The sequence below is a fragment of the Syngnathus floridae genome, chromosome 15, assembly GCF_059516105.1.
Source record: "Syngnathus floridae isolate MCC-2025c chromosome 15, RoL_Sflo_1.0, whole genome shotgun sequence".
In the NCBI taxonomy this organism is placed as follows: domain Eukaryota; kingdom Metazoa; phylum Chordata; class Actinopteri; order Syngnathiformes; family Syngnathidae; genus Syngnathus; species Syngnathus floridae.
Genome location: NC_142427.1, coordinates 4,733,341 through 4,754,640, shown reverse-complemented (window position 1 = coordinate 4,754,640; position 21,300 = coordinate 4,733,341). Strand labels below are relative to the sequence as shown.

The following is a 21,300-nucleotide window of genomic DNA, read 5'->3' as shown; positions in this document are numbered from 1 at the left end:
ATTTTGGTTCTCTTGCATCTCTTTATTTATGAGCGATTTTTGTGACTTTTAATTCAGTTTTTGCACTGGAGAAAACCAATTCTCAATGAAAGCCAAGAATAGCCTCAATACACAGTTTGAATCACCTGACAAAATTCAAATATAATGTCTTTGATAAAGTGAGGTTTTCTGTCCAACTTAGTTTGTAATAAATAGGGAGAGCGCCAAAAACTAGCAATGGGAACTGCTGCTTGAGCAGATCCAATCGAGGTGTGCTTTCAGGTCCCCGTTTAAGCTGTCATTCTCCGTTATGATATCCTTCAGGAGGCATTTAGGGGTGCGTTCAATGATGCTGCACAGAGTTCTTTTGTGGGTAGAGGACCTCCTCGTTCAGACATGTTCATTCATAATAGATTTTAGAAATTTTCAACCTACCTATTTGTTTGCATTTAGAATATTTCAATGTTTTCTTCATTCATCACCGAGTTCCCACAATAAATGGATGTACTTTCTTACCTCCCTGATCCTTTTCTTTACCTGCTCGATAAATCTGTCTCTAAATTTATACCTGCCTTATATTTACTACCCTTAAAAGCCATTTGACGGCCCCACTATCAATTTTAGTGGCATTTTTATCAGTAGCAAACCACACCCAACGTTTGAAGGAAACTATCCTTAACAGATACAGCAGTTGTTGTTCGAAAATTGCCTGGACTCCAACTGTAAGAAAACCACAACAAGAGGAACCATTATCTTTTTTTTTTCCTTGGCTCCGAAGACACTAACATACAGCATGACATTAAAGTCCAAGACCTAAGGGGAGCATTGTCCTTTTTATAAATGCTGAGAAGGCACAATGGCAACCCCCCCCCCCCCCCCCCCCCCCCCCCTCCTCTCATATGCGGGTTGTTTACAGTAGGCTGAGTAACAGAGTTTAGGATTTATTGGCAGTTGTGCTATGGCTGAGCACAAACACATGAAAATGTCACACTTTGTTAAATGGCTTCTGACCTGAAAAGAGAAAAAAGGGGTCGAGCAGTGCAAGCAGCACGGTGTTCATTATAGCACAATGACCACAAACAAATACCTTTTATTTGAATGCACTTTTGCATCAAAGGCTCACTAATATGCAAAATAGATGTATTTTCTCCGTGTGAATGTACTTCATGGTCCTCCAACAGCTGTATGAACAAAAACACAACATGCAGTCTTTTGCATGAATAACCATTATTTTCCTGCAGCGTTAAATTAATGTAATCTTGCATGTGGACAGTCACTCATTCCACTGTCAACAGAAATAATACAAAACAAGCATATTCAAATGAAGCACAGCGCGCCACTTTCCTCCCAGCTTAACAGCATTTCATTGTGACAGAATGAATGGCACCTGCATGTGTTTAGCCCATTGCTTTGCAATTATTTTCTGTTATGACCCCCCCTAGGAAAGAGAAAACATTTCACTCTCAGCCACTGGAATAAATCGTATCATGTGTCGATACATTTTTCGGAAGTACACTTCTGTATAACACTGGATCCTTATTAACATTAAAGGAGATACAAATACAGATCAACAAAGATGAACTGCGTCAACAACTTTTAGTCTTCAAAAGAAATCTGGTTACAATCAAAATGTATTTTCACTACTTATGATGATGATGTGTCCCATTACTTTTGTCTAAAGCGGCCTGGAGTTTCATTCTACCTCCTGGATGTTAACATTTATCCAGAAACTTTTGTCCACAGACTGGAAATACTGTATATACAAAACCATATGGGACAAAGAAAAGATGATGCTGATGTCTTATGAATTATAGAGAATAAGAGTGCCGTCTTTGTATGCAGCTGTACAGAACGACTGAGCTAGTGATGCTGCGTCGTGATGCTGCACTGCGATTTCTGCATTAGCACACAGTTCATGAACTTTTTCTTTTAAGTTTTCCATTGCCCTCAACAGAGAACAACCAAAAAAAATGAGGTGTCATAATTACAAACTATCTTCATTTCAAGGGAAAGTAATACAGCGAGCCATCATCCAAGCATTAAATTGATAACTTCATATTGCTGTGTTCTGGACCATTTCTTAATTTGCTTGTAGAGATCAATTATGGCTAATGAATCCTGCTGAGTGGGCTGTGGCATTGAAGGAGAGACAGCTGTGCAAATCTTACGTTTGAAAAACGGATTGTTCCGTGGGAGGATCAGCTTGTTTTGCATCACTGTCATTTTTTACAATCAAATGATGAAAATACTGACAATTAGTTTGGTTCACAAATATTGCTTAGATGATTAGGGTCACAGGCAAGCTGTCCCTACAGACTTTAAACAAGATATTTGTAGACAGATGCGCAATGCGCCATGTTAGCCATTTGTGATAGTCTACGTCTGTCTAATTCAGCCGCACCGCTAAGTCTCCAACATACCTATGTCACTTTTCCACCAAATGTCTTCTGCATATTTGTAATATCTAAGATACTAGCAGGCAGGTATGCCATCTTGACATTTTAGGCCGGTATTTTCACATGCCAGTACCAATAAGTTTCTCTCGCCGTCTCCTCATTCCCACCTTCCGCTTGAAATTTGAACGCCCACATGGCTTTGAAGGAAAGTGAATGTCAAGACATTTCACAAAGCAACAATCAACCTCCTGGTTATGAGTGCTGCCTGAAGCGAACTTTCTCTGCGTTTATTTTTTCCCCCTCCTGCTGCTTTTGTTCCTGCTTGTCAACAGCTTTCACCACGCTTGTCGAAAATAGTGATATAGCATTGAAGATGGATCCGAGACAATGGGTTCAAGCCCTAATTATCCATACCCTTATTTTTCTTTTATTCTAAAGCAGTATACATGTACCTATTTATTGTATGAATGTATGCATTTATAGTACTGTATGTATGTGTGGCTGCAAATTACAAGAAGCACGTGCCCGACAAGACAGCGATGTGCACAGATAGACCCCTAGTGGTGCTTGCAGCTCATATTTGTCTTTTTTTTTTTTTTTTTTATATTATTCAGAAGCGGATGTTCAAGATTTGCTTTTTGCAGATACTGATGGCTTCATGGTTCGTTTGTCTGACTTTTGTGCAGGTAATGTGAGTTCATTTCCCTCTCAGTGACTGTGCAAATGGTTGTCTTTCTCTGTGTGTGCCCTTTTGCCCAGTCAATTGGGATAGGTTTCAGTTCTCTGTAATTCTGGAAAGGAAGAATATAGTTGAGGATGAGTAGGTGGGTGGTTCATTCTTGCATTGAAAATGCAGAATATAGCAACACCCATTACATTTTACATTGAAAAACAATCATACTTTGCAGATGTTCATTCCTTTTGAATAAGACTGGCAGAGTATGTTGTCATAAATGCATTGTGTCTTTACAACCACAAGATGACAGCAAAGCTCGTGGGTTTGACAACAGATTGTGGACTGATTGAATGAAATTGATTTCTCAAAATGATGCAAATCAAGCCCAAAATGCGAATCAAGTGTCCTCAATGCGAAGTCACCTTGACCAAATGCAAACATGAATGTAGGGTTTAAAATATCAATTTGACGTGTAACATTCGTGTGCTTTGAAGTGTACCTTTATTTATGTTGAAACTGTACCGACAATCAACAAGACAATCAAAACCCCCACCCAACCATGTGCATCTGCAAGATTGTGCGCTTAATATAATAGTCTGTAAAGAACGTAAGAATGAAACTACCTTTATTTTTGTGATTGTAGTTTGCAGTACCGTGCAGAATCATGCAGTTTTCTTTGATAATGCAAAAGAGTGTCTCGTGTCTGTTACATTGGGCAAACTACTACGTTTGACCACTTGATGGCAGTGCAACTAAAGGGATGAAGACGTTCGAATTAATGCCGGCTTTGTGATGAAAACGTAGTCAAACAAGCTATATGAACATGTGCATTCACTTGTCATCAATCAGAGAGATAAAGCAATATGTTATTTGTATGACACAAATACAAATGGCTGCCTATGTTTGCTTATTTAATAGAAAATGGAAGTCATCATTACAGAATATATTTATAGAAATGTTTTTTTTATTTTATTATTCTTATAAATCTTCTTCCTCATACTTGGACACACTTGCATGTGCATCTTTCTTGTTCATTGGAGCAGAATTCCATCAGGCAAAGCAGTGTTTGAAATACAACAGTAAACAGCACCGCAGAGCTTGCGCCAGCGTTGGGAAGAGTCTGCAGCCTGCTGGCCACATTTTCATGTTAAACACGCCGGTGTTTACTATGCCCATATGAATATTTTACACTGCAGCAGCAAGCAGTCTGATGACCTCGGCGTTGAGCAGAATTTCATTATTAGCATTCTGTGTCTATCTATTTTGATTGCTATGATGGGGTTTTATAAGTCAGGTAGGCAAAAAAGATAAATGTTGATAATGTTATGTTAACATCTGTAAATGAAAACTCTTGAAAGCATTGAAAGATTTGAGGCCATGAATAAATTCCTTAGAATTATAATTGCAAATTCACTCCATTTTTCCATTGCTTATTAACTCCAAGAGAAATGAAAGCAGCTAGAAATGTACAGCAATCCAGTCGAAGAACAGTTTTTACATGCTTCTGTGTTCTGCCAATCACACGTCACCTAACAAAAACAACTTAGCACAGCAGGGCATGTGAGTTTGACCTCTGAGGTCAGAGTCCTTTACCCTCAATGAATTTCAAATTCTTTATTTTGAAATCCCAGAACTGCTCTTGCAAAGTCAGCACTCATGTCCAATACTCACTTTGGACGCTGCCTCTATGCGTTGATGGCCTCTGCTTCCATTTTCATTAGCATCTCCAGCACAATTGACCACAGACATATTGACATTGTCGAAATGCTTTGCTCTGCCACTTGAGTATTTTCAATTTTTCATGGTAGCATTTTATTGTGGCACCGAGTGGTTTGGTTAATTGAAAACCTCGGTGTGCATTTGTGTCAATGTTTAGGGTAAATTAACTTTTCTCAAGTCCTTCCTGTCATTCCAAGTTAGACTCTGTGGCTGTCATTCAGTGGGGAACATGGGCAAGTAGTACAAGGTGTGTCAGTGAGATAGCGCCGAGTCAAAAGCCCTCGGCGCCGCGTCTGCATTAAGGTTAATTTGAACTGATTAGATGAAGCAGGAGGGGGTTGTTGCTGTGGGGAGGGAAAGCATTGTCATGCGTCTGGCTGCGAACTGGGATTTATAGTTTTTTTTTAAGTGTCATGTTGGAATTCCCGTTGGAAAATAACAGGTTGAATAGGTTCACTTTTTGATAGCTGGAGTGGCAAGTCTGTGAAGGAGCACTTATTCCTCCATTCTCCCCTAAATGTTGATTGTATTGAGTTCCATTTCTCAGTGCATTGCCTTGATGTGTCTCCAGTGAAGTCATTTCAAGGTGAATCTTTCATTCTCTCAGCACATATTTCATTCAATTTTTTTTTCTTTGATACCATGCCACATTCTTGCTCTAAATGCTTATTTTAAACCATGTTTATCTTGTGCACTCGCAACCTTAGAAGATCTAATTTTTCCTTTTGAGGTTGGCGGTCACTTCATAAACACATTACTAGAAAGTAGAACTTGAATTTCTCCAAGGTTAAACGTGTCCAAACAAACCTCGAACATGCCACATTGCCATACGTGCACTAAAATTCCCTCACCAAGCGATTGTTACCATGAACTCAAGAGTCTGCCAAAAAATAAGACTAGGAGATAATTTATGGTAATCCATCCAGCAGTTGTCAAGACGGTTCACAAAAGACTCAAACGTCTGCCTGTGGTGGCAGATGAATTTACTCTGGTGTGAAAAGTCTCACAATGACCATTTTCTTCTTTTATCATTTAGAAGCTGAAAGATTGGGCACAGCATGTTGGGACAAAATTATCATAAACAAATATGTCTATAAAATATCAATATTTTCAGCATGCATGGTAATGATTTCTTTTTATTTCTTCTTTTGGCTCAGTTAAACTGTTTTATTTTTAAGGGTCTGTTGTGGTAATTACACATGAATTAAAAATGAGAGAGAGAAAGTAAGCAATATAAGTCAATACAGATCTGCATTCAGTAAACTGTGTGCGAGAGAAAAATCCTCCAAGATGCTTGAAGAAACGATTAGCAGCTTGGATAAACTGACAGGTCTTAAATCTGTTTGTGCTGCGACGCTGTATGGTGGAATTTTGCTCACGCCTGCTCAATTAGAATGATGGGGACAGATGGGAGTGGCAGGAAGAGGCACAAAGCACAACAAATTACCTAGAATTATCAATATCGGAGAAATGCGAAACATGAACTGAACACACTAATAATAGTGTTCATTTGGCTTGCATTAGGCTTTGTTAGGCTAGGTTTTGTTAGCATGTTTTCAAGGACGGTGAATTGAACTGTTATGAAATGTGTTTTCTATTGTCTCTGTGGTTACATACTTTAAGCCTTCCATGCAGCAGGACACAGATAACATGTTTTTGTAAAAAGTCAAAATGATCATTTTGTTGAGATAAAGTATTTTCGTTGGATAGAAATGATAAGAACCCACTTTGAATTTCGTAATCCAAAAGTTTGAGGATTACTACATCTCTTGCAATTTTAGAATATTTCTCGCTCTGGACTTTTTCGCACCAAGGAACTGTATATGTAATAGGATGGCAACTTTAAGCTGAATTTAAAATCTTCCTATCACAAGAAGAAATGAAATCTCACAGCTACAGGGTGGATTTGGGTGGTTCACTTGCATTAATGTTAACATGCATTAATGTGAAAATTGCATCAGCCGGGATTGAAAGTGTCTACATTTTCTTTCCAACGAGGCTGCCTGTAGTACGTATTAACTGCTCATCATAAATTGTATAAATTGTTGGATGAAGTTCATCTTCACTTGGTTTGGCATCTCTCCTATTTGCAAGATGACGACATCACTACAAATCTAACTTTTTTTTTTTTTTAACAAATATAAATGTTGCAATGTATCTTCCTAAAACTACAAAGTAGTTTCTCCTGGATTTTTTTTCTCACTTTCTCTTAATTGGTTTATTACCAAGTTTCAAGTTTCTTTTTAATTGATCACAGGACATTAATCATGAAGTCAACCCCTTTAAAATTGTTGATTTTATGATAATTACTTTCTTCAAGCAAAAATGTTTGGATTTTTCCATGCCATGGAGTGAGACTGCAGATTCTTACGTATATGAGTGCCTTTGCTTCCTGAGCAGAACACCATATTTTATGTATGTGGAAGGAATATCATTTTTTCCCCCTGAATAATCTAAGAATAGTCTGATTTTCAAGCTAGATATGCAGCGCGCCTCTCCTGGGAACGAATGCAAATGTGTTGGATAAATTCCTTTGTTTTTTTTTGCAGTGTTGAGAGTGCCATCTATTTTATATTTATGTTTCAGCTTCTTGCATGTCTGTTTGACGCCTAAAACAAAAGCACTGAAGTGTTGAGAAGCTACTGGAAACACTAACATCTTCTGTCGTCTTTATTTTTGTACATTGTTTTGCATCAAATAGCAAAAAAGGTCTTGTATGTATTTTAAACTTTCATTAAACAAAAAAAAACCTCAGTATCTTGGCATTGGTGGTTGCTCTGTCGGCTTTGGATATTTGTGAGATTTTTGAAGGACTGAAATAAACGTTTCATATGTTGCAGAGCTAGTCATAAAGACAGCGCTTGCAATCAAGTTGGACCAAGGATATCGGAGGGAATTCACAAAAATTATTTTATTTATTTGTTTTTTTTACTTATTTTTATTTTTCAGTCATTTGGTGCTTTTATGGATACCCTTGGGGCCATTTGACGGACAGTCAAAGCTGGAGAAGCATCCTGCAGACTAGAACCCGTTAGGTGGCCATCTGAGCCAGCTCAACAATTGCGTTAGCTTCCCGAAGGCCTCAGGGACTTTGTTGTTGATGCTTGGGTCGCTCAGGACAGCTAACCACTTGGGTGGGAGTTGAGCAGCCTGTTGGGGATCATGTGTGCAGTGCTTAACAACATCGCTTGTGGTTGTTTGGCATTGTGGAAACTTCCAGGTACTAGGTGTCGCCTTGTGGTCCCATTGTCTCTGTCTACTTCAAGCTAAGTACTGTATGCTCGCTGCTCTTCACACTGTCACACACACACACACCATCTGTCTCCTCAAGCGCTCCTGGCTTGAATAAACATCGTCATAAGTAGGTAATGACCCAGACACAACTCCTGACCTTGACATTGTCTCCTACGTGTGATCAACACCGAGAGAGCAAGCGTGAGAGAGCTACATCAGATTGATGAGAGAAGTCAGGAGCCCTTTTGAGTTTGGCTTGTGTTTGAGGCAGCATCCCACGTTGCCTGGAAACCTGTCCACGGGTGATGAAAGATGAGGGAGTCTTATCTTGATGCAAATCAAATCACATCACTCAATACTAGACATGGGCTACACCATTTCTTATTTCAACCCAATGTTGGAAATTAAATGCCATCATGCATTCATAATTCCGACATGGAATTTTCATCTGGATTCATACATTTTAATGCAAAATTAAACCTTACGAGAGTGCACGTTGCTTGTTTTCAGTCAAACATAAGGGAGGTACTTGTGGCTCAAGCAAAGATGTCCCACATTGTAGTCAATCAAGCGCTGCAATGAGCACATATATTTATCATAAGATTTACATGTATACAATAGCTAAATCCAATATAATTAATAAAAATGAAACAATATTGTAATCTCAGCTGAGTATGAGTGCAGATTTTTCCTCAAATGTCTGTAAACCTTATCATAATGATGGCGGAAGATGTGTGGGAGTGGAAGACGATCAAGTGCTTATAATAACAACTCATAATAATGCAGAGCACTGGGTAGTTGGCACAATTAACATAAAGAAGTTTCCTCTTCATATTATTTAATATTCTCTTGGATTGATTTGGTGAGTCTTTATTTCTTTAGAAGCCAATTTATCATTCTCTTCTTGCATCACTGAAGAAAAAGACAAGATGAGCTTTGGGTTAAGGTCAGATAGAAGCGCCTTGCATACATTGACATTATTTTGCTTTAGTGCAGATCATGCCACTTAGCTGCACTTGAGATCTTGCAAAGGCGTGGACAATTCTGCTCAAAAGCTATTGAGTGCAAAGAGGCTTCTACCACATCACAACGTGAGCTGTCACCATAAGAACAATCAAAATGGGGAATGCTGTTGAACACATCATTCCTTGATGAGTGAGATTGCTCCAATTTTAAAGATTGTATTCACTTTCCACCCTTAGCCACATGCTGACTCAATTTAGCTATTGTCTGTAATTGTTATTCGACCCACTGCCATGAACACTGTGCCAAAAATGCTTTAATGTCAGCTTCTAGATCAATAGCATCTCATACAGCCATTCTTAAAGCTGCCTTTATATCACCATTGACAATATTGAGCGATATTGACAACCAGCACCTTGGGCAGTGGGAAAGACTCACCTGCCATTTCTTTTTGCTATACACTCTTAATGACTCTTGCTAGCAATATATTAAATCAGCAGTGTGTGAAGCCAAAGATTTATTTCACCTTGCTTATTTTGCTTAACCGACTGTGTGATTTGATTTTTCGTTTTCAAATTAGTATTGGACTACTGAGAAAAGCTGTTACTCCAAGATCCCCCAACCACCCACCCACCCCCGCCCCTTGTATACTGCGCTGCACAAAATATTGTACTTTCCAAACGCCACCTAGCTAAGACTTCTATGTAAACACAAGGGAAAAAAGCAGTAAACAAACTCATACGAGTTGGACGTGTTTCATTTCTTATTCAGTTGGTTCCATTCTCTGTGTTTTTTTTTTTTTTCTGCTCTCCCAAAGCATCAGCGTGGAGAAGGAGGGGCTGTGCGAGCTGTTACGCGCGGTGCCCCTTCTCCTGCATAACCCCAACAGCGCTTCTCATCCCACAACTTGTCCCGCATGGCCAAGGGTGCGCTTCCCCGTCTCGAGAGCCGCTAGAAAAGTGCCGGTGGTTGAGAAGAATGTGTTCAGAGCCGGTCGGATCCGCCTTAAAGTGTAGCGCGTGGGGCGTCGCTGGTGTTGTTTGCAGTTGGTGACTGCAGAAAGAATACCAACGTGTCCGCAGACCGCCGCTCACCGGTGCGCTTTTATGGAGAAGATGAATGTGAACGAGAGCGCTGCTGTTTTTTTCTTCCCTCGCTGAACCGAGTGTCTTGATGGCTAACTTGAAACGGTAGACATTTCAAAGTCACAAAGGTGAAGACAAGATTGATTGATGAATTGATCGCTTTTTTTCCGCTTGAGGAGAAGGAATTCATGCGCCGCTAGCTGAAGGGGTCAATATGCCAGAATGGGTCCTATACAATATTTGGTTCTCTGTGGACTTTTATACGCCAATATGAGCAACGGTAAGACCAAAATTATTCCATTTGATTTGTATAATTGTTTGTCTCAAATGTATTGTTATTAATACTACATTATGTGTATGGAGCCATTACAAATAAATCATGTTTTATGTGGATGGCATTTTTCTCATCACACGCGCTAAATTATATACCGTGCACACAAATGTGCCGGATCAGCTATTATATGCATATTTTTTACCATAATGGTTTGTTGTGTGCGCTGGTAAAACTTGAATGATGACTTCATGGAACATTTTAACTCGCTTTTTGCCATTACGAAGTGCTACAAATAAGGTCGTGATTCAAATTATGCGCAGCTTTCCCCAATATTGCCATGCATGGGTCATTACTGTATTATGTGACTCAACAATTCATTTGTACAGTCAGATGATAGAGTTTATGTCCTGCAGTAATAACGCCTAATGTGCTGTGGAGAAGGTGCTTAGTTTGAAAACTGTCCTCTTGAGAATTTATATCTACAGGTTACTCATAAAGTAAAAGGGCATTCTAGACTCCCAGAGTTTGGATTATAGAGGGACTTCTTCCTGGGTTCTACAAGTTTCCCCCTCGTCCACTGTGTGTTTGCTATTCGACGACTGATTAAATTCAGATGAGATAGTTTGTGAATATGTACATATTAAAGTCATGACAATATGGTAATTTCTTACTAGCATCAATTTGAGAGTGACTCATCGGAACTGTATTGGTATGTAGAGTTGACGGCACCTCTATTTGAAAGTATCCCCAACAAGATTGCCACCCAGTATTTCAGCACCACGGATAGGTCCCGACAGTAGCCTAACGGAAAATCTGAGTTTGAATGAGAAAAAATGCGTTAAATACGGTACTTGTGGACTGCGATGAGAGAATATTGCTTGCTCAAGTTTGGGTAACATTCCATCACCACAAATTATTGATGTTTTGATGGCTCCACTGCTTTCCTTGAGTTTGTACTCATGGCGTTACAAAATGGAATTGTACTGTGCCTTTTCAGCCCTGGAAGAGCTACAAAGAGTTCACTTTAATTCCAATAAATTATCTCTTTGAGGTGCATCCGTGTAGGTTGTAGCTTGAAGGACAGAAATTGCATTCTTCTGCACCCCTACTTCCGACAAGTAAACAAGCTAAATGCACCAACCGACTGAAAAAAACTGATGCAAAAAGGTTCAGTAATAACATGAACCTTCGGTTTACCTTCAGACAAACTAATATGGCAGCAACGGATATTAGATTGCATTTCCGAGGTACACATTCATCTCCTAAAAGGAATTACATCACATTACAGATATACAAGAGCTTGCAAAGAATGACGGAGAGGCTTGCTGAGATTACTCTCCTTTAAAATGAGACGTGTACTGATCCCATCTGTAAATGAATGAATCAAAATGGGTCACAGTCCGACAAAGACACAATTAACCAACTTTCAAAGTAGAGTGCAACTGCCAAAGTTGAACACAATGACAAATGACAATCGTGTAAAAAAGTCATATCATTGGTGAGGATTAAGTGTTACAATAAGTGTTACTACCTTAAAATAATTTAACAGACTCCAGCTTTTAATTAATAACAAGCATCACAGCTAGCTGGCAAGAAAATGTTGTCTGTTTGTGTCACGTCGCACATGATGTCAGTAATGATAGTGTGCTTGTATTTGATTGGATGCCTTTGTTGCCCAGCAACCATTAACCAGACCAACATTTGCAGAGATTCAACAAGAACTACTTATGTACTATTTTCCTAAATGTCCTTTGAATCATGCTCTTGTTTACGTCATGAATACAATGATGGTCATGACGCGTTCACGTATTCAAACAGAAGGCTTCAACATTTTGGTCGCCTGAGCTACTTGATCAAATAAATAACTCTATTGAATGATGAAAGACAAAATGTAATGTTTCCTTGTGAGGACAGTCCATAATAGTCATATGCAGGGTGCTGCTGAATGTTGCAACATACCCATCAAGGACAAAACAAAGTAGGCGAAGGCATACCTCGCTATTGTTACAGTACAAAGTGAACCATCTGATGTACGGCTCGCTCTCTGTTGTACACTCACAGTGACAACATCTTTGATGATGCCAGCGTTTGATAGAACCCGTTAATGAAAAAGTTAATGAGACGTAATGACTTCTCAGTTCCTGCACGTGATGGCAAACATTAAAGCCTGTGTGTGAGAAAACTGCGCAGCCAAAAAGACCCCGATGCTAATTAATTTGGCTCTCGAGGACAGGACCCAAATGATCATTTCTTCCATCTGCAATTGCATGTACAAATTGGTATACATTGATTTACAGTCAAATTCAATCGGGAATGGATTTAGATTGGATGTTTGACGTTATCAATAAGGAAGACGTGACAGTGATGTGACACCATTGACTTCTAACGGAGTTTTGTGCTTCCCTCTGGCCCTCAAGGGTCTCGTCTTCGCCAGGAAGATGCCCCTCCCCGCATCGTGGAGCACCCCTCTGACCTGATTGTGTCCAAGGGGGAACCAGCCACTCTCAACTGCAAGGCAGAGGGCCGCCCAACCCCTACGGTGGAATGGTACAAGGACGGGGAGCCCGTCGAGACGGACCGCGACAACCCTCGCTCGCACCGCATGCTGCTGCCCAGGGGGTCCCTCTTCTTCCTACGCATTGTCCACGGGCGGAGGAGCAAGCCGGACGATGGCAGCTACGTGTGCGTTGCCCGCAACTATCTGGGGGAGGCTGTGAGCCGAAACGCATCTCTAGAAGTCGCGCGTAAGTCTGAGATTTCCTCTTACGCTTCTGGACTAGTGATGACCTGGCTAACACAGCGTGACAAGAGTGCAACATGAAAATAAATGACAGTATAATAGAATCATGCAACTTGAGGATATGTTGGCACTCTGATCTAAAAAGGTAGATTTCACACTAAATTAAGCATAACATTTTGTGGCTTTGGGATCCATAGATTCCATCTGTCATAATATGTGCAATGTCACCTATTCACTGAACCTACAAGTGAGTGAGTGCATGTGAATGTGTGCTCAGCATGCGTGTGCATATGTGTTTGTGTGTGTGAATATGCTTTCACCCTGCAAGTGAGACCTGTTTGGATGACCTGTTTGAGTAATGTATGGGCAAAGCTGTGAATTGCTCCAGGGGAGGAGAGAGAGAGAAAAAGGAGCCTAGATTTTAACCCGGCAAACTCCCTTTCACTATTTGGATTTGGAAAGATGCATCGTGCTCGCAGCCAGCACTCTCCCTGTGTGGGAGAGGGGCTTGGGGCTATTCACATTTCCATTATGTGCTAAACTGAGCTGATTTCTTGCCATGAACAAGATGCACTCACGCTCAGATGCGCACACACAAACACCACAGATACTTGCTTGCACACATGAACACCCACACTTATTTCTCCTGCTCTCAATTTCTCATCTCACAGTGAAATGAAATAGGTGGGAGCGGGAAATTCCACTCAACCAGCATTGTCCTGACTGAGAATGTGATTTAACGACACCGCTGGTGACTGCTGATGAATCCAGGCTGCTCAGTCAGCTGGGTTGCAACTTACTGCCACCCATAACAGGTCACGGTAGAAAACGGTGAGACCTATTGTGCATCAATCAAATGCAGTGTGTTCGCCAACCAGCCACAAAAACAATTGAGCAAAATCCTGCATCAGAAAAGGATGAACGATTGAATTGTGCTTCTGCTAAGATGAAGTCATACAGCTGTTTTTTTCACTGAGTTTATATTACATGAGTGGAATATTGCTGGAAAAACCTTTTTACTTTTCTCTACACAAGTCCAACCTTTATGTTGTCATGACTTTTAGTTGGGGCACGCACACACATGCACACGCACACACACACACACACACACGCACACACACACACACACACACACACACACAGGCATGCACTCACACACGTTCACACACATGCACACATGCATACACATGCACACACACGCACACACACACACACACACACACACACACACACACGCACGCACACACACCCAATTCTTAATGTACACTGCAAAAATTCCACAGAAAATGTTAAGAAAAAAAATATGTTCAACTGAGAAAATGATTTTTAATATAGGCAAAATTATCTACCAACAGAACAAGAAAGACTTACTTGAAGTACTTGACAAGATTTTGAAAAATAAGAAAATGATACTAGGCCCATATCTACAGCATTCTACAAAAAAAAAAAAGGTATTTTCAAACTTAAATCAAGTAATATATTTAAAATCTTAAAAAAAAAGGAAATCAACGTTAAACCACATTTTAGGTTCTTTGTTGTTGGACAGTCATCTTAAAATGTTGAAAGTGTTTGTTTTAAGCTTCATAGTAATTGAAATTGGCTTTTAATACTCATTGACAAGACTATAAGATCAAATAAGATAATCAAGTAATAAGTATCTTGAAACAAGCAGAAGGATCTTGCCTGACAATTTTATTTCAAGTAAAAATAACAACACAGCAAAATAAGCTTTTAGCTTGAATTTAAGAATTCATATCTTACTTAAGATTTCCCTTTTTACAGTGTATATGTGAGTCTGGCATGCAGTAAATGATGTTTTTGTACTCAACAGTGCATCCTTTTCATATGGCAATATGGAATGGCACTTGAAGAAAATGGATAATCTTCCAAAGAAAGAAGCCAGAGAATCAGGATTTTACTCCTCTGATCCCTTTCAATGAATAGAAGCCAACTCTAGGCACGACTGCTATGTAATGGCTGAGACATTTTGTGGAGATTTCCTGGTTCAGCTCTAAAGCTAATTCACATTTGAAATTCAAAATATCAGTTAATCACCACATACCGTGCCTTGTCTGCCTACACAAGCTTCCAGTATTTTGCATGTTAGTTTTAGACTGCAAAGGGGCTTTCAGTATTGGATGAAATTTACAGGATGTAAATCCAAATCATGTTTGTTTTAACACAATCTGGAATTATGTAGCATATCCTAATGAATCATTTATGAGGCTTGGCTAACGTGTGTTAATGAATACATTTATAGTGTTAGGTTTATTTTCCCAAGAACATATTGTGAGAAGAAGTGGAGTGAAACCTTTTTCTCCCGAATGACAGTTAAAGGCCTGAGTGCCCACATCCCCAGTGGACATTAATTTTCAAGCATCTGCTGATGACTATGTGGGAATTTAATTGTCATCTTTCATCAGGACGGATATGAGTGGATGGTAAAGCCCGTCGGTTTTGTTGCCGTAGTTTCAATAGATGTGTGTCAACACCTAGACATTGGAGGCTGCAGTACAATGTGAGAAATAAAAGTTGTATTACAGGCATCATCTAATTTACGCGGTAAGGCTTGTCATAAATGACCTTGACCTCTGCTTGTGTTGCGTCTTTCCTGCCACGTCTCATTCTCTTGCTATGATTCCTTGTCACTGCGTTCTCTTCAGCGTTGAGCATTCCTTTGAGTCGTTCAGTGCCGCGGACTGTGCAGTAAACAACATTAGCCTAATTGGCATAATCTGAGAGTCAACGTCATGCTTTCCCCAGGCATGAAATGGTGTTCGCGCACAAAACGCCTCGCATGGATGGAATCATTTAGGCCCACCTCCGTGCAGTATTTGTGCTTTAGAGCTGGCACACACCATGTGGGCGGTGGATTACAAAGTATTTCTGTTTGGTCTAGATTCCAATAGTCAAGCCAGACTTCAAGGCGGATGGGGATTGCAAACATAAGATTGTGGTCAATCCATGAAAGACCATTTTGGTGGCTATCTGAAATTGTTTACGCTACTTTAAAGTTCAGAAGGGCTTGAGTTGGGAATTGGTCTTTGGTGTTTTGGAAGGTGGCACGTTGCCCTTCATCAGGCATTTCACTCATAGCCGTTGCAATAATCCAAAGTGTTCTGGCTGCCAGCTCTGTGTGTTTCTAGGCAGATTGTCAATGTTTTCTGTGAGTAGATATGTTGGCCACATTGCGCCATCTGTTGTCAGTCACTGACAGTCAGTCCTCTTGCGTACTTACAGTATCCACCAGACTTTATCATCCATTTTATAAACTCTTGGGATGGAAGTTTCGACCAAAACGTTTGATGCAGCTTTGTGATAAGAACTCATTGTAATGTTTATTTGTGAAGTTGCATCTAAACGGTATCGGAATTACTCACTTAACAACAGCTGTGCTTTAAGCATTTTTTATTTCAGAACATTTGGAGTCGAGTGAACAGCAGACATAGCACCCCGAGAAACCTCCTAAACTCGCCACTCAGGAAAAGTTTTCCAACCATGCAAATATTAAGGCTGTGATGGTGAATATAATCATAACGTGTCTGCGCTCATGTGTGTGGCAAGATAGCTGTTGCCTGGGCAGTCAGGAAGGACTCAAACATTCTTTTTCTTTTCTTTCTGTTGGCTCAAGACTGTGTGATAAGGGGCTAGCATCTGGTGATAACTGGACCATGCGTACTCCTTGGAGGCCTGCACGTTATGAGAAATGGTAAGTTAGCTGAGGGCTAGCATCTGTTGTTAACTGGACCATGCAAACACCTTGAAGAGCTGAGGTGTACTTTCTTACAGTTGGTTGGGGATGAAAGCATATGCCGGATATAAAGACGCATACAAAATGTTTTGTCGCTTGTAGCCTTGTTTCAAGTGTTAGGTAAATTCATTATGCAACACAAAAAGTAGCGATATATGTGCTTTTCATGTTTCTGCAGACAAAAGAAATCCCAGAAAATAATTTGGTTTTTTTTATTATATTTTGTGCAGCTTTTGCAACAGTATGAGACCTAGCAGGCTGTCAAACAGTGTAATGTACTGGTGACAGAGATAGAGCGATCCCTCTAGCACCAGAATTGTTTTTTTATTGTCTCAGCGTAACCATGCTGTCCATCTAAAAACAAAACAACATTCACACGCAGAGGCACACGCAGAGGCACACACGCACACGGACTTAAGCTGAAAGTGAGCAGTATCTACAGTACATAATGCCCGACCTTTCCATGCCCTTGCAGATTTGTTTACTTTTTTGCACATTTATGAGACAAAAGCCACAATTACAAACCCATTTGACAGACAGAGTCATTGATTGATCAATTCAAAGCATAGTTAGCCAATTGCACGCAACAAGGTCGGATCACGGATCAATAAGCGAGGCAGTCTAGACGAACCAAGCTTTTTCAGCAAAACACCCCTTTGCCCCCGGACTCGTTGCAAACTGGGGCTTTAGTGTCAGGGGCTGCATCCTATTTTCTCCAACTCCCACCTAAAATGTTTTTGTCTGAAATAGCTGCCTTGTTAGCCGTGCCATCAATTGTTTTTCAAATGCACTGACAACCAATTAAATAAACGACACATCATCCAAGTTTTCTTAGCAAACGGAAACTTTTTTTTCAGAATTGCTGATCTGTATAATCGGTTTACAGGGCGACTTTTTTAAAGAAATTAATATTCTATACTGCTGACGACAAACATGATGCCATACATTTTACATTACCAGGTGTAATTAAACGATGTAATATCCTAACATTATATTTTGAAATATGACTACATATCCCATTTTAGATGACTTGGCAGCGCCTTAAACTACTCCATTAGAACAACTCGGTGAGCCTTCATACGATACTGCGACGGCAATAAATCATTGCTGCCGTCATTGCTGGAAAACGTGTGGCACTCTGTTGCCAGGGACTTGAATCAAGTTGTGTTTTATCCTGATTATGTATTTGGTTATTAAAATATTAAGATGTTCAATGGGGATGATGTTAAAGATGTAAAATGACTTTGGGAATATTAAAACCCGTGTTTGTCTGCTGGGAGGCAGGACACGGAGCACTCATGTCAACTTGCTTGGAACACGTCACTGGCTAAAAAGGCACGCAATGAAGGAGAGTTTACCAAAAGAGAGCTAGAGAGTTTTAAATTAAATGGGAACAATGATTTGTTATACAAGTAATATGGGTGATGGGCTCAGTCATGGAACGGTTTATACTCCAGATACCTCAGGAATGTCTTTAGGAACCTAAATGACTGATCAGTCTGCCTTATTGGTAAAAGGAGCATCTTCAGCCAGTCAGAGGGTCTCCATAGTTCATTATTCATGTGCCCTATCCGACAACCAATATAATCTAGGCCAAAGCACTGTTAGTAGCGCTAAGTGTCCCATTCCAGACTTCCGCTTGTCCATTCATTCATCCCAAATGTCTCAGTTTGCCTTTAAAAGGTCAACCCCCCATCCATTGCATCTTTTGATTCATAAGAAGTCAATATCAAACGTAACAGCATATGCACCTCTGTGAGTGGACAACTATCGGGAACCTTTATTAATTCATGGAAACTAGTGAATGCAGCATCTTTCTTCAAAGGACATACACTAAAGCACCTGTTTTCTGGTGTGTTTTACCTGGATGCTTCATAAATGCATCCTTTATTCAAGACAAGAGTGACCTAGGTGGTCTTTTATAGCAGTGACTGTTCAGAGTGCTGCGGCTTAACAGCCCTGTATGCATCTTGGTGTTTGCGGCCGTGCTATACTTAATTCATTCTGGCTGTGGTGAACTAACATGAGGTTGAAAACATTTCATACTTTTCCGCAATAACATGCCATGTAGTTGTATTTGTTGCACCCCCACCCCCTAAGTCTCTGAGGAAACTTTTTTTTCTATCAGCTATTTTCGTATCATGATTCCTCCTTTTACATTTTCATGGCTCTCTTTATACTCCAGGCACAGGCTTGGGAGCAAACCCTTAAAGAGTGTCAAGACCATTCATCGTATTTTAGCACTCATGCACTTAAAGGGGGAGCTGCAGCGAGAACATGACACGAGTTGAAAAGCATCCTTACAAATGAGGAGCTAAAAAAATGGAAGACAAAATGGAACTGGTCAGTTGTAACTTCTAGCTTCTAGTCTTTTAAAAATAATTTCAACAAATTTTAAAGTGTACCAGTCTGAATTTTGTAGATTTTAGCCGCTCATAATCTCAGGTCTTCAGAATGTCCCCAAATGTTTACAACTGTGAGCAAAAACTTGGCCATCGCCGAACTGTGTATTGTTTTAAACGTTGTGCCTCAAAACTTTTAGTCTCAGACTGTATAGTCCATAGAGTGTCCAACATAACATTTGATTGGCTTTAAGTTTCAGAGACCAAGACTAAGGGACGCCCCACTCCTTTTAATTGGCCATCTATAATGCTGCCAATGACCTTTTGAATGTCTATTGGGTTTGATCACTGACACGGACAAAAACTAGCCTAAGGGAGGAACTTTTATCTTAGTGGAGCAATTAACTCTTGTAGATCAATGTTAAAATTGTATTTGAATTAATGAGCTGTTCGATGAGAGTACTATGGATTTATTGAAAATAGAAGAAGACAGAAAATTATTTTGAAATGTTGACAATGAAAGAGAATGTAACACCACTTGCTAACGCCACGGTGTTTTGCGTGTCGAGGACGGCGCCCTGGTGTTTTGTGGGATAGCTTGGTGTCATGCTCCAGTAGTTAATGTGCACTAGTTTATGGCTGCAGATGTTTTCCGCATTGGGGACCAGGACTGAGGAGTGACCAACACCGCTCAGCATGTGGAGGAATGGACCGTGTGCTGGAGAACAGATGTTTGCAGCCTCTGTGCGTTTGTCATTCGGGCTTTAATCTGGTCAGTGAAGGGCATCAAAGGCAATGTGCAGGGCTATTACATGCATGGGGACCCCACGTCTGCCCAAAGCTCCCAAGTCTTAAATGTAATGCCAAACATACAGCCAAATCAATAGTGACCGTACACATGCTGAGCAAAACCATCTACTTTGTAATTGGCTCAGATTTAGGCCACATGTTGTATTGTCAAACCTGTGGAGATTATGCTTTATGGTTAAATCTGCGGAGATTATGGAGCGGGAGGATATTATGCCTCCATTTTCTCTGATTGCTTTCTTTGTGTCGTTTCCCCTGCATGTGAACATCCAGCTTGTTTCATCCCTTGCTTTCTCCCCTAATGGTGCACCTTGTTCTTTCTCAATTCCCATCTGTTGTTCTGTATCCCCAGCCCTTCCAACCCTGCTACTGTTCTCTTCTTCCCCACCTCCTCCTCCCCCCTTCTTTCCACCTCTTCTCCTTAGGGCCTCTGGCTGTCTCCCCACAAGTGATGTTCTCCTGGCCAGATGATGCATGCATATCTCTTGTGTCTTCTTGACGCTAACTCACGTCGACATTTGCACAGCATTGTGGAATTCTGCTCTCGGTCATATTTTGTGTAATGATGAAAATGATGATGGTGATGAGAAACTTGGGGCGGGGGGGGGGGCTGATGGTTATTTTTTGCCCTTGTCTTTTCTTCAATATCAGCCAATGTGCTCGGTGGAGAGGGAAGATAATGAGTGTTTGTGGAATGGTTAAGCTTTAACTCTGCATGTGCTTATTTTGAGGCCCAATATAGTACATGCGGAGTACGTCATGCTTGTCAGGCAGCCATTTCAGTGTTGCTCAGTGTTGAACATTCGCTAATGACAAGAACTGTTCCTTACACCGGATTTGCCTCACAGGCCACCGCATTTAAAGTAACACCATGTGACAGGGGAGGGAAATTATCGTAAGGAGAATATTTTCTTTTCTTGTAAATGTGCAAACAAGGGGAAATTTGCTCCCAGTAAAAACCGAGTGAGAATAAACACATTCCGGGAGAGACGCGGGGGCTATGATTATTTGACTAACGCTGGAGAGAGAGCACGAGTGGGGTTACGCCTGCCTTTTTGCCCTCCAGCAGTGTCTCCTCGATGTGTGTGTGCGGGTGCGGTTAAAGTGCGGGTGGTAGCGTGCATAATTCAAGCATCTCTCTGTATGCAAAGCTCTGTCAGTTGAATACGCCACCTATGGAAGAAAGATTTTTTTTCCCCCCTGCAAACTTTGCTACACCCTAATTAATCTGCTTAAACCTGCAAGGCCCGTTTCCAGCACTCTTACACATCAGAAAAGCCAAGCAGCACTGAATCCAACCAGGATTTTCTCCATGGATGCTGCCACTGGAAAAT

The 21,300-nt window shown here is 40.5% G+C and overlaps 1 protein-coding gene across 1 annotated transcript in view; it reads left to right on the top strand.

The window, feature by feature from the left end:
* The first annotated feature begins 9,750 nt into the window (after positions 1–9,750).
* The window catches only part of LOC148385971 (roundabout homolog 2-like), a 48,337-nt gene continuing 36,787 nt past the window's right edge, over positions 9,751–21,300 (top strand). The window contains exons 1-2 of the mRNA XM_088398696.1: positions 9,751–10,332; positions 12,744–13,070. Of these exons, the coding sequence (XP_088254822.1) occupies positions 10,275–10,332; positions 12,744–13,070 (385 nt within the window). The 5' untranslated portion in view covers positions 9,751–10,274. The remainder of the gene's footprint in view (positions 10,333–12,743; positions 13,071–21,300) is intronic.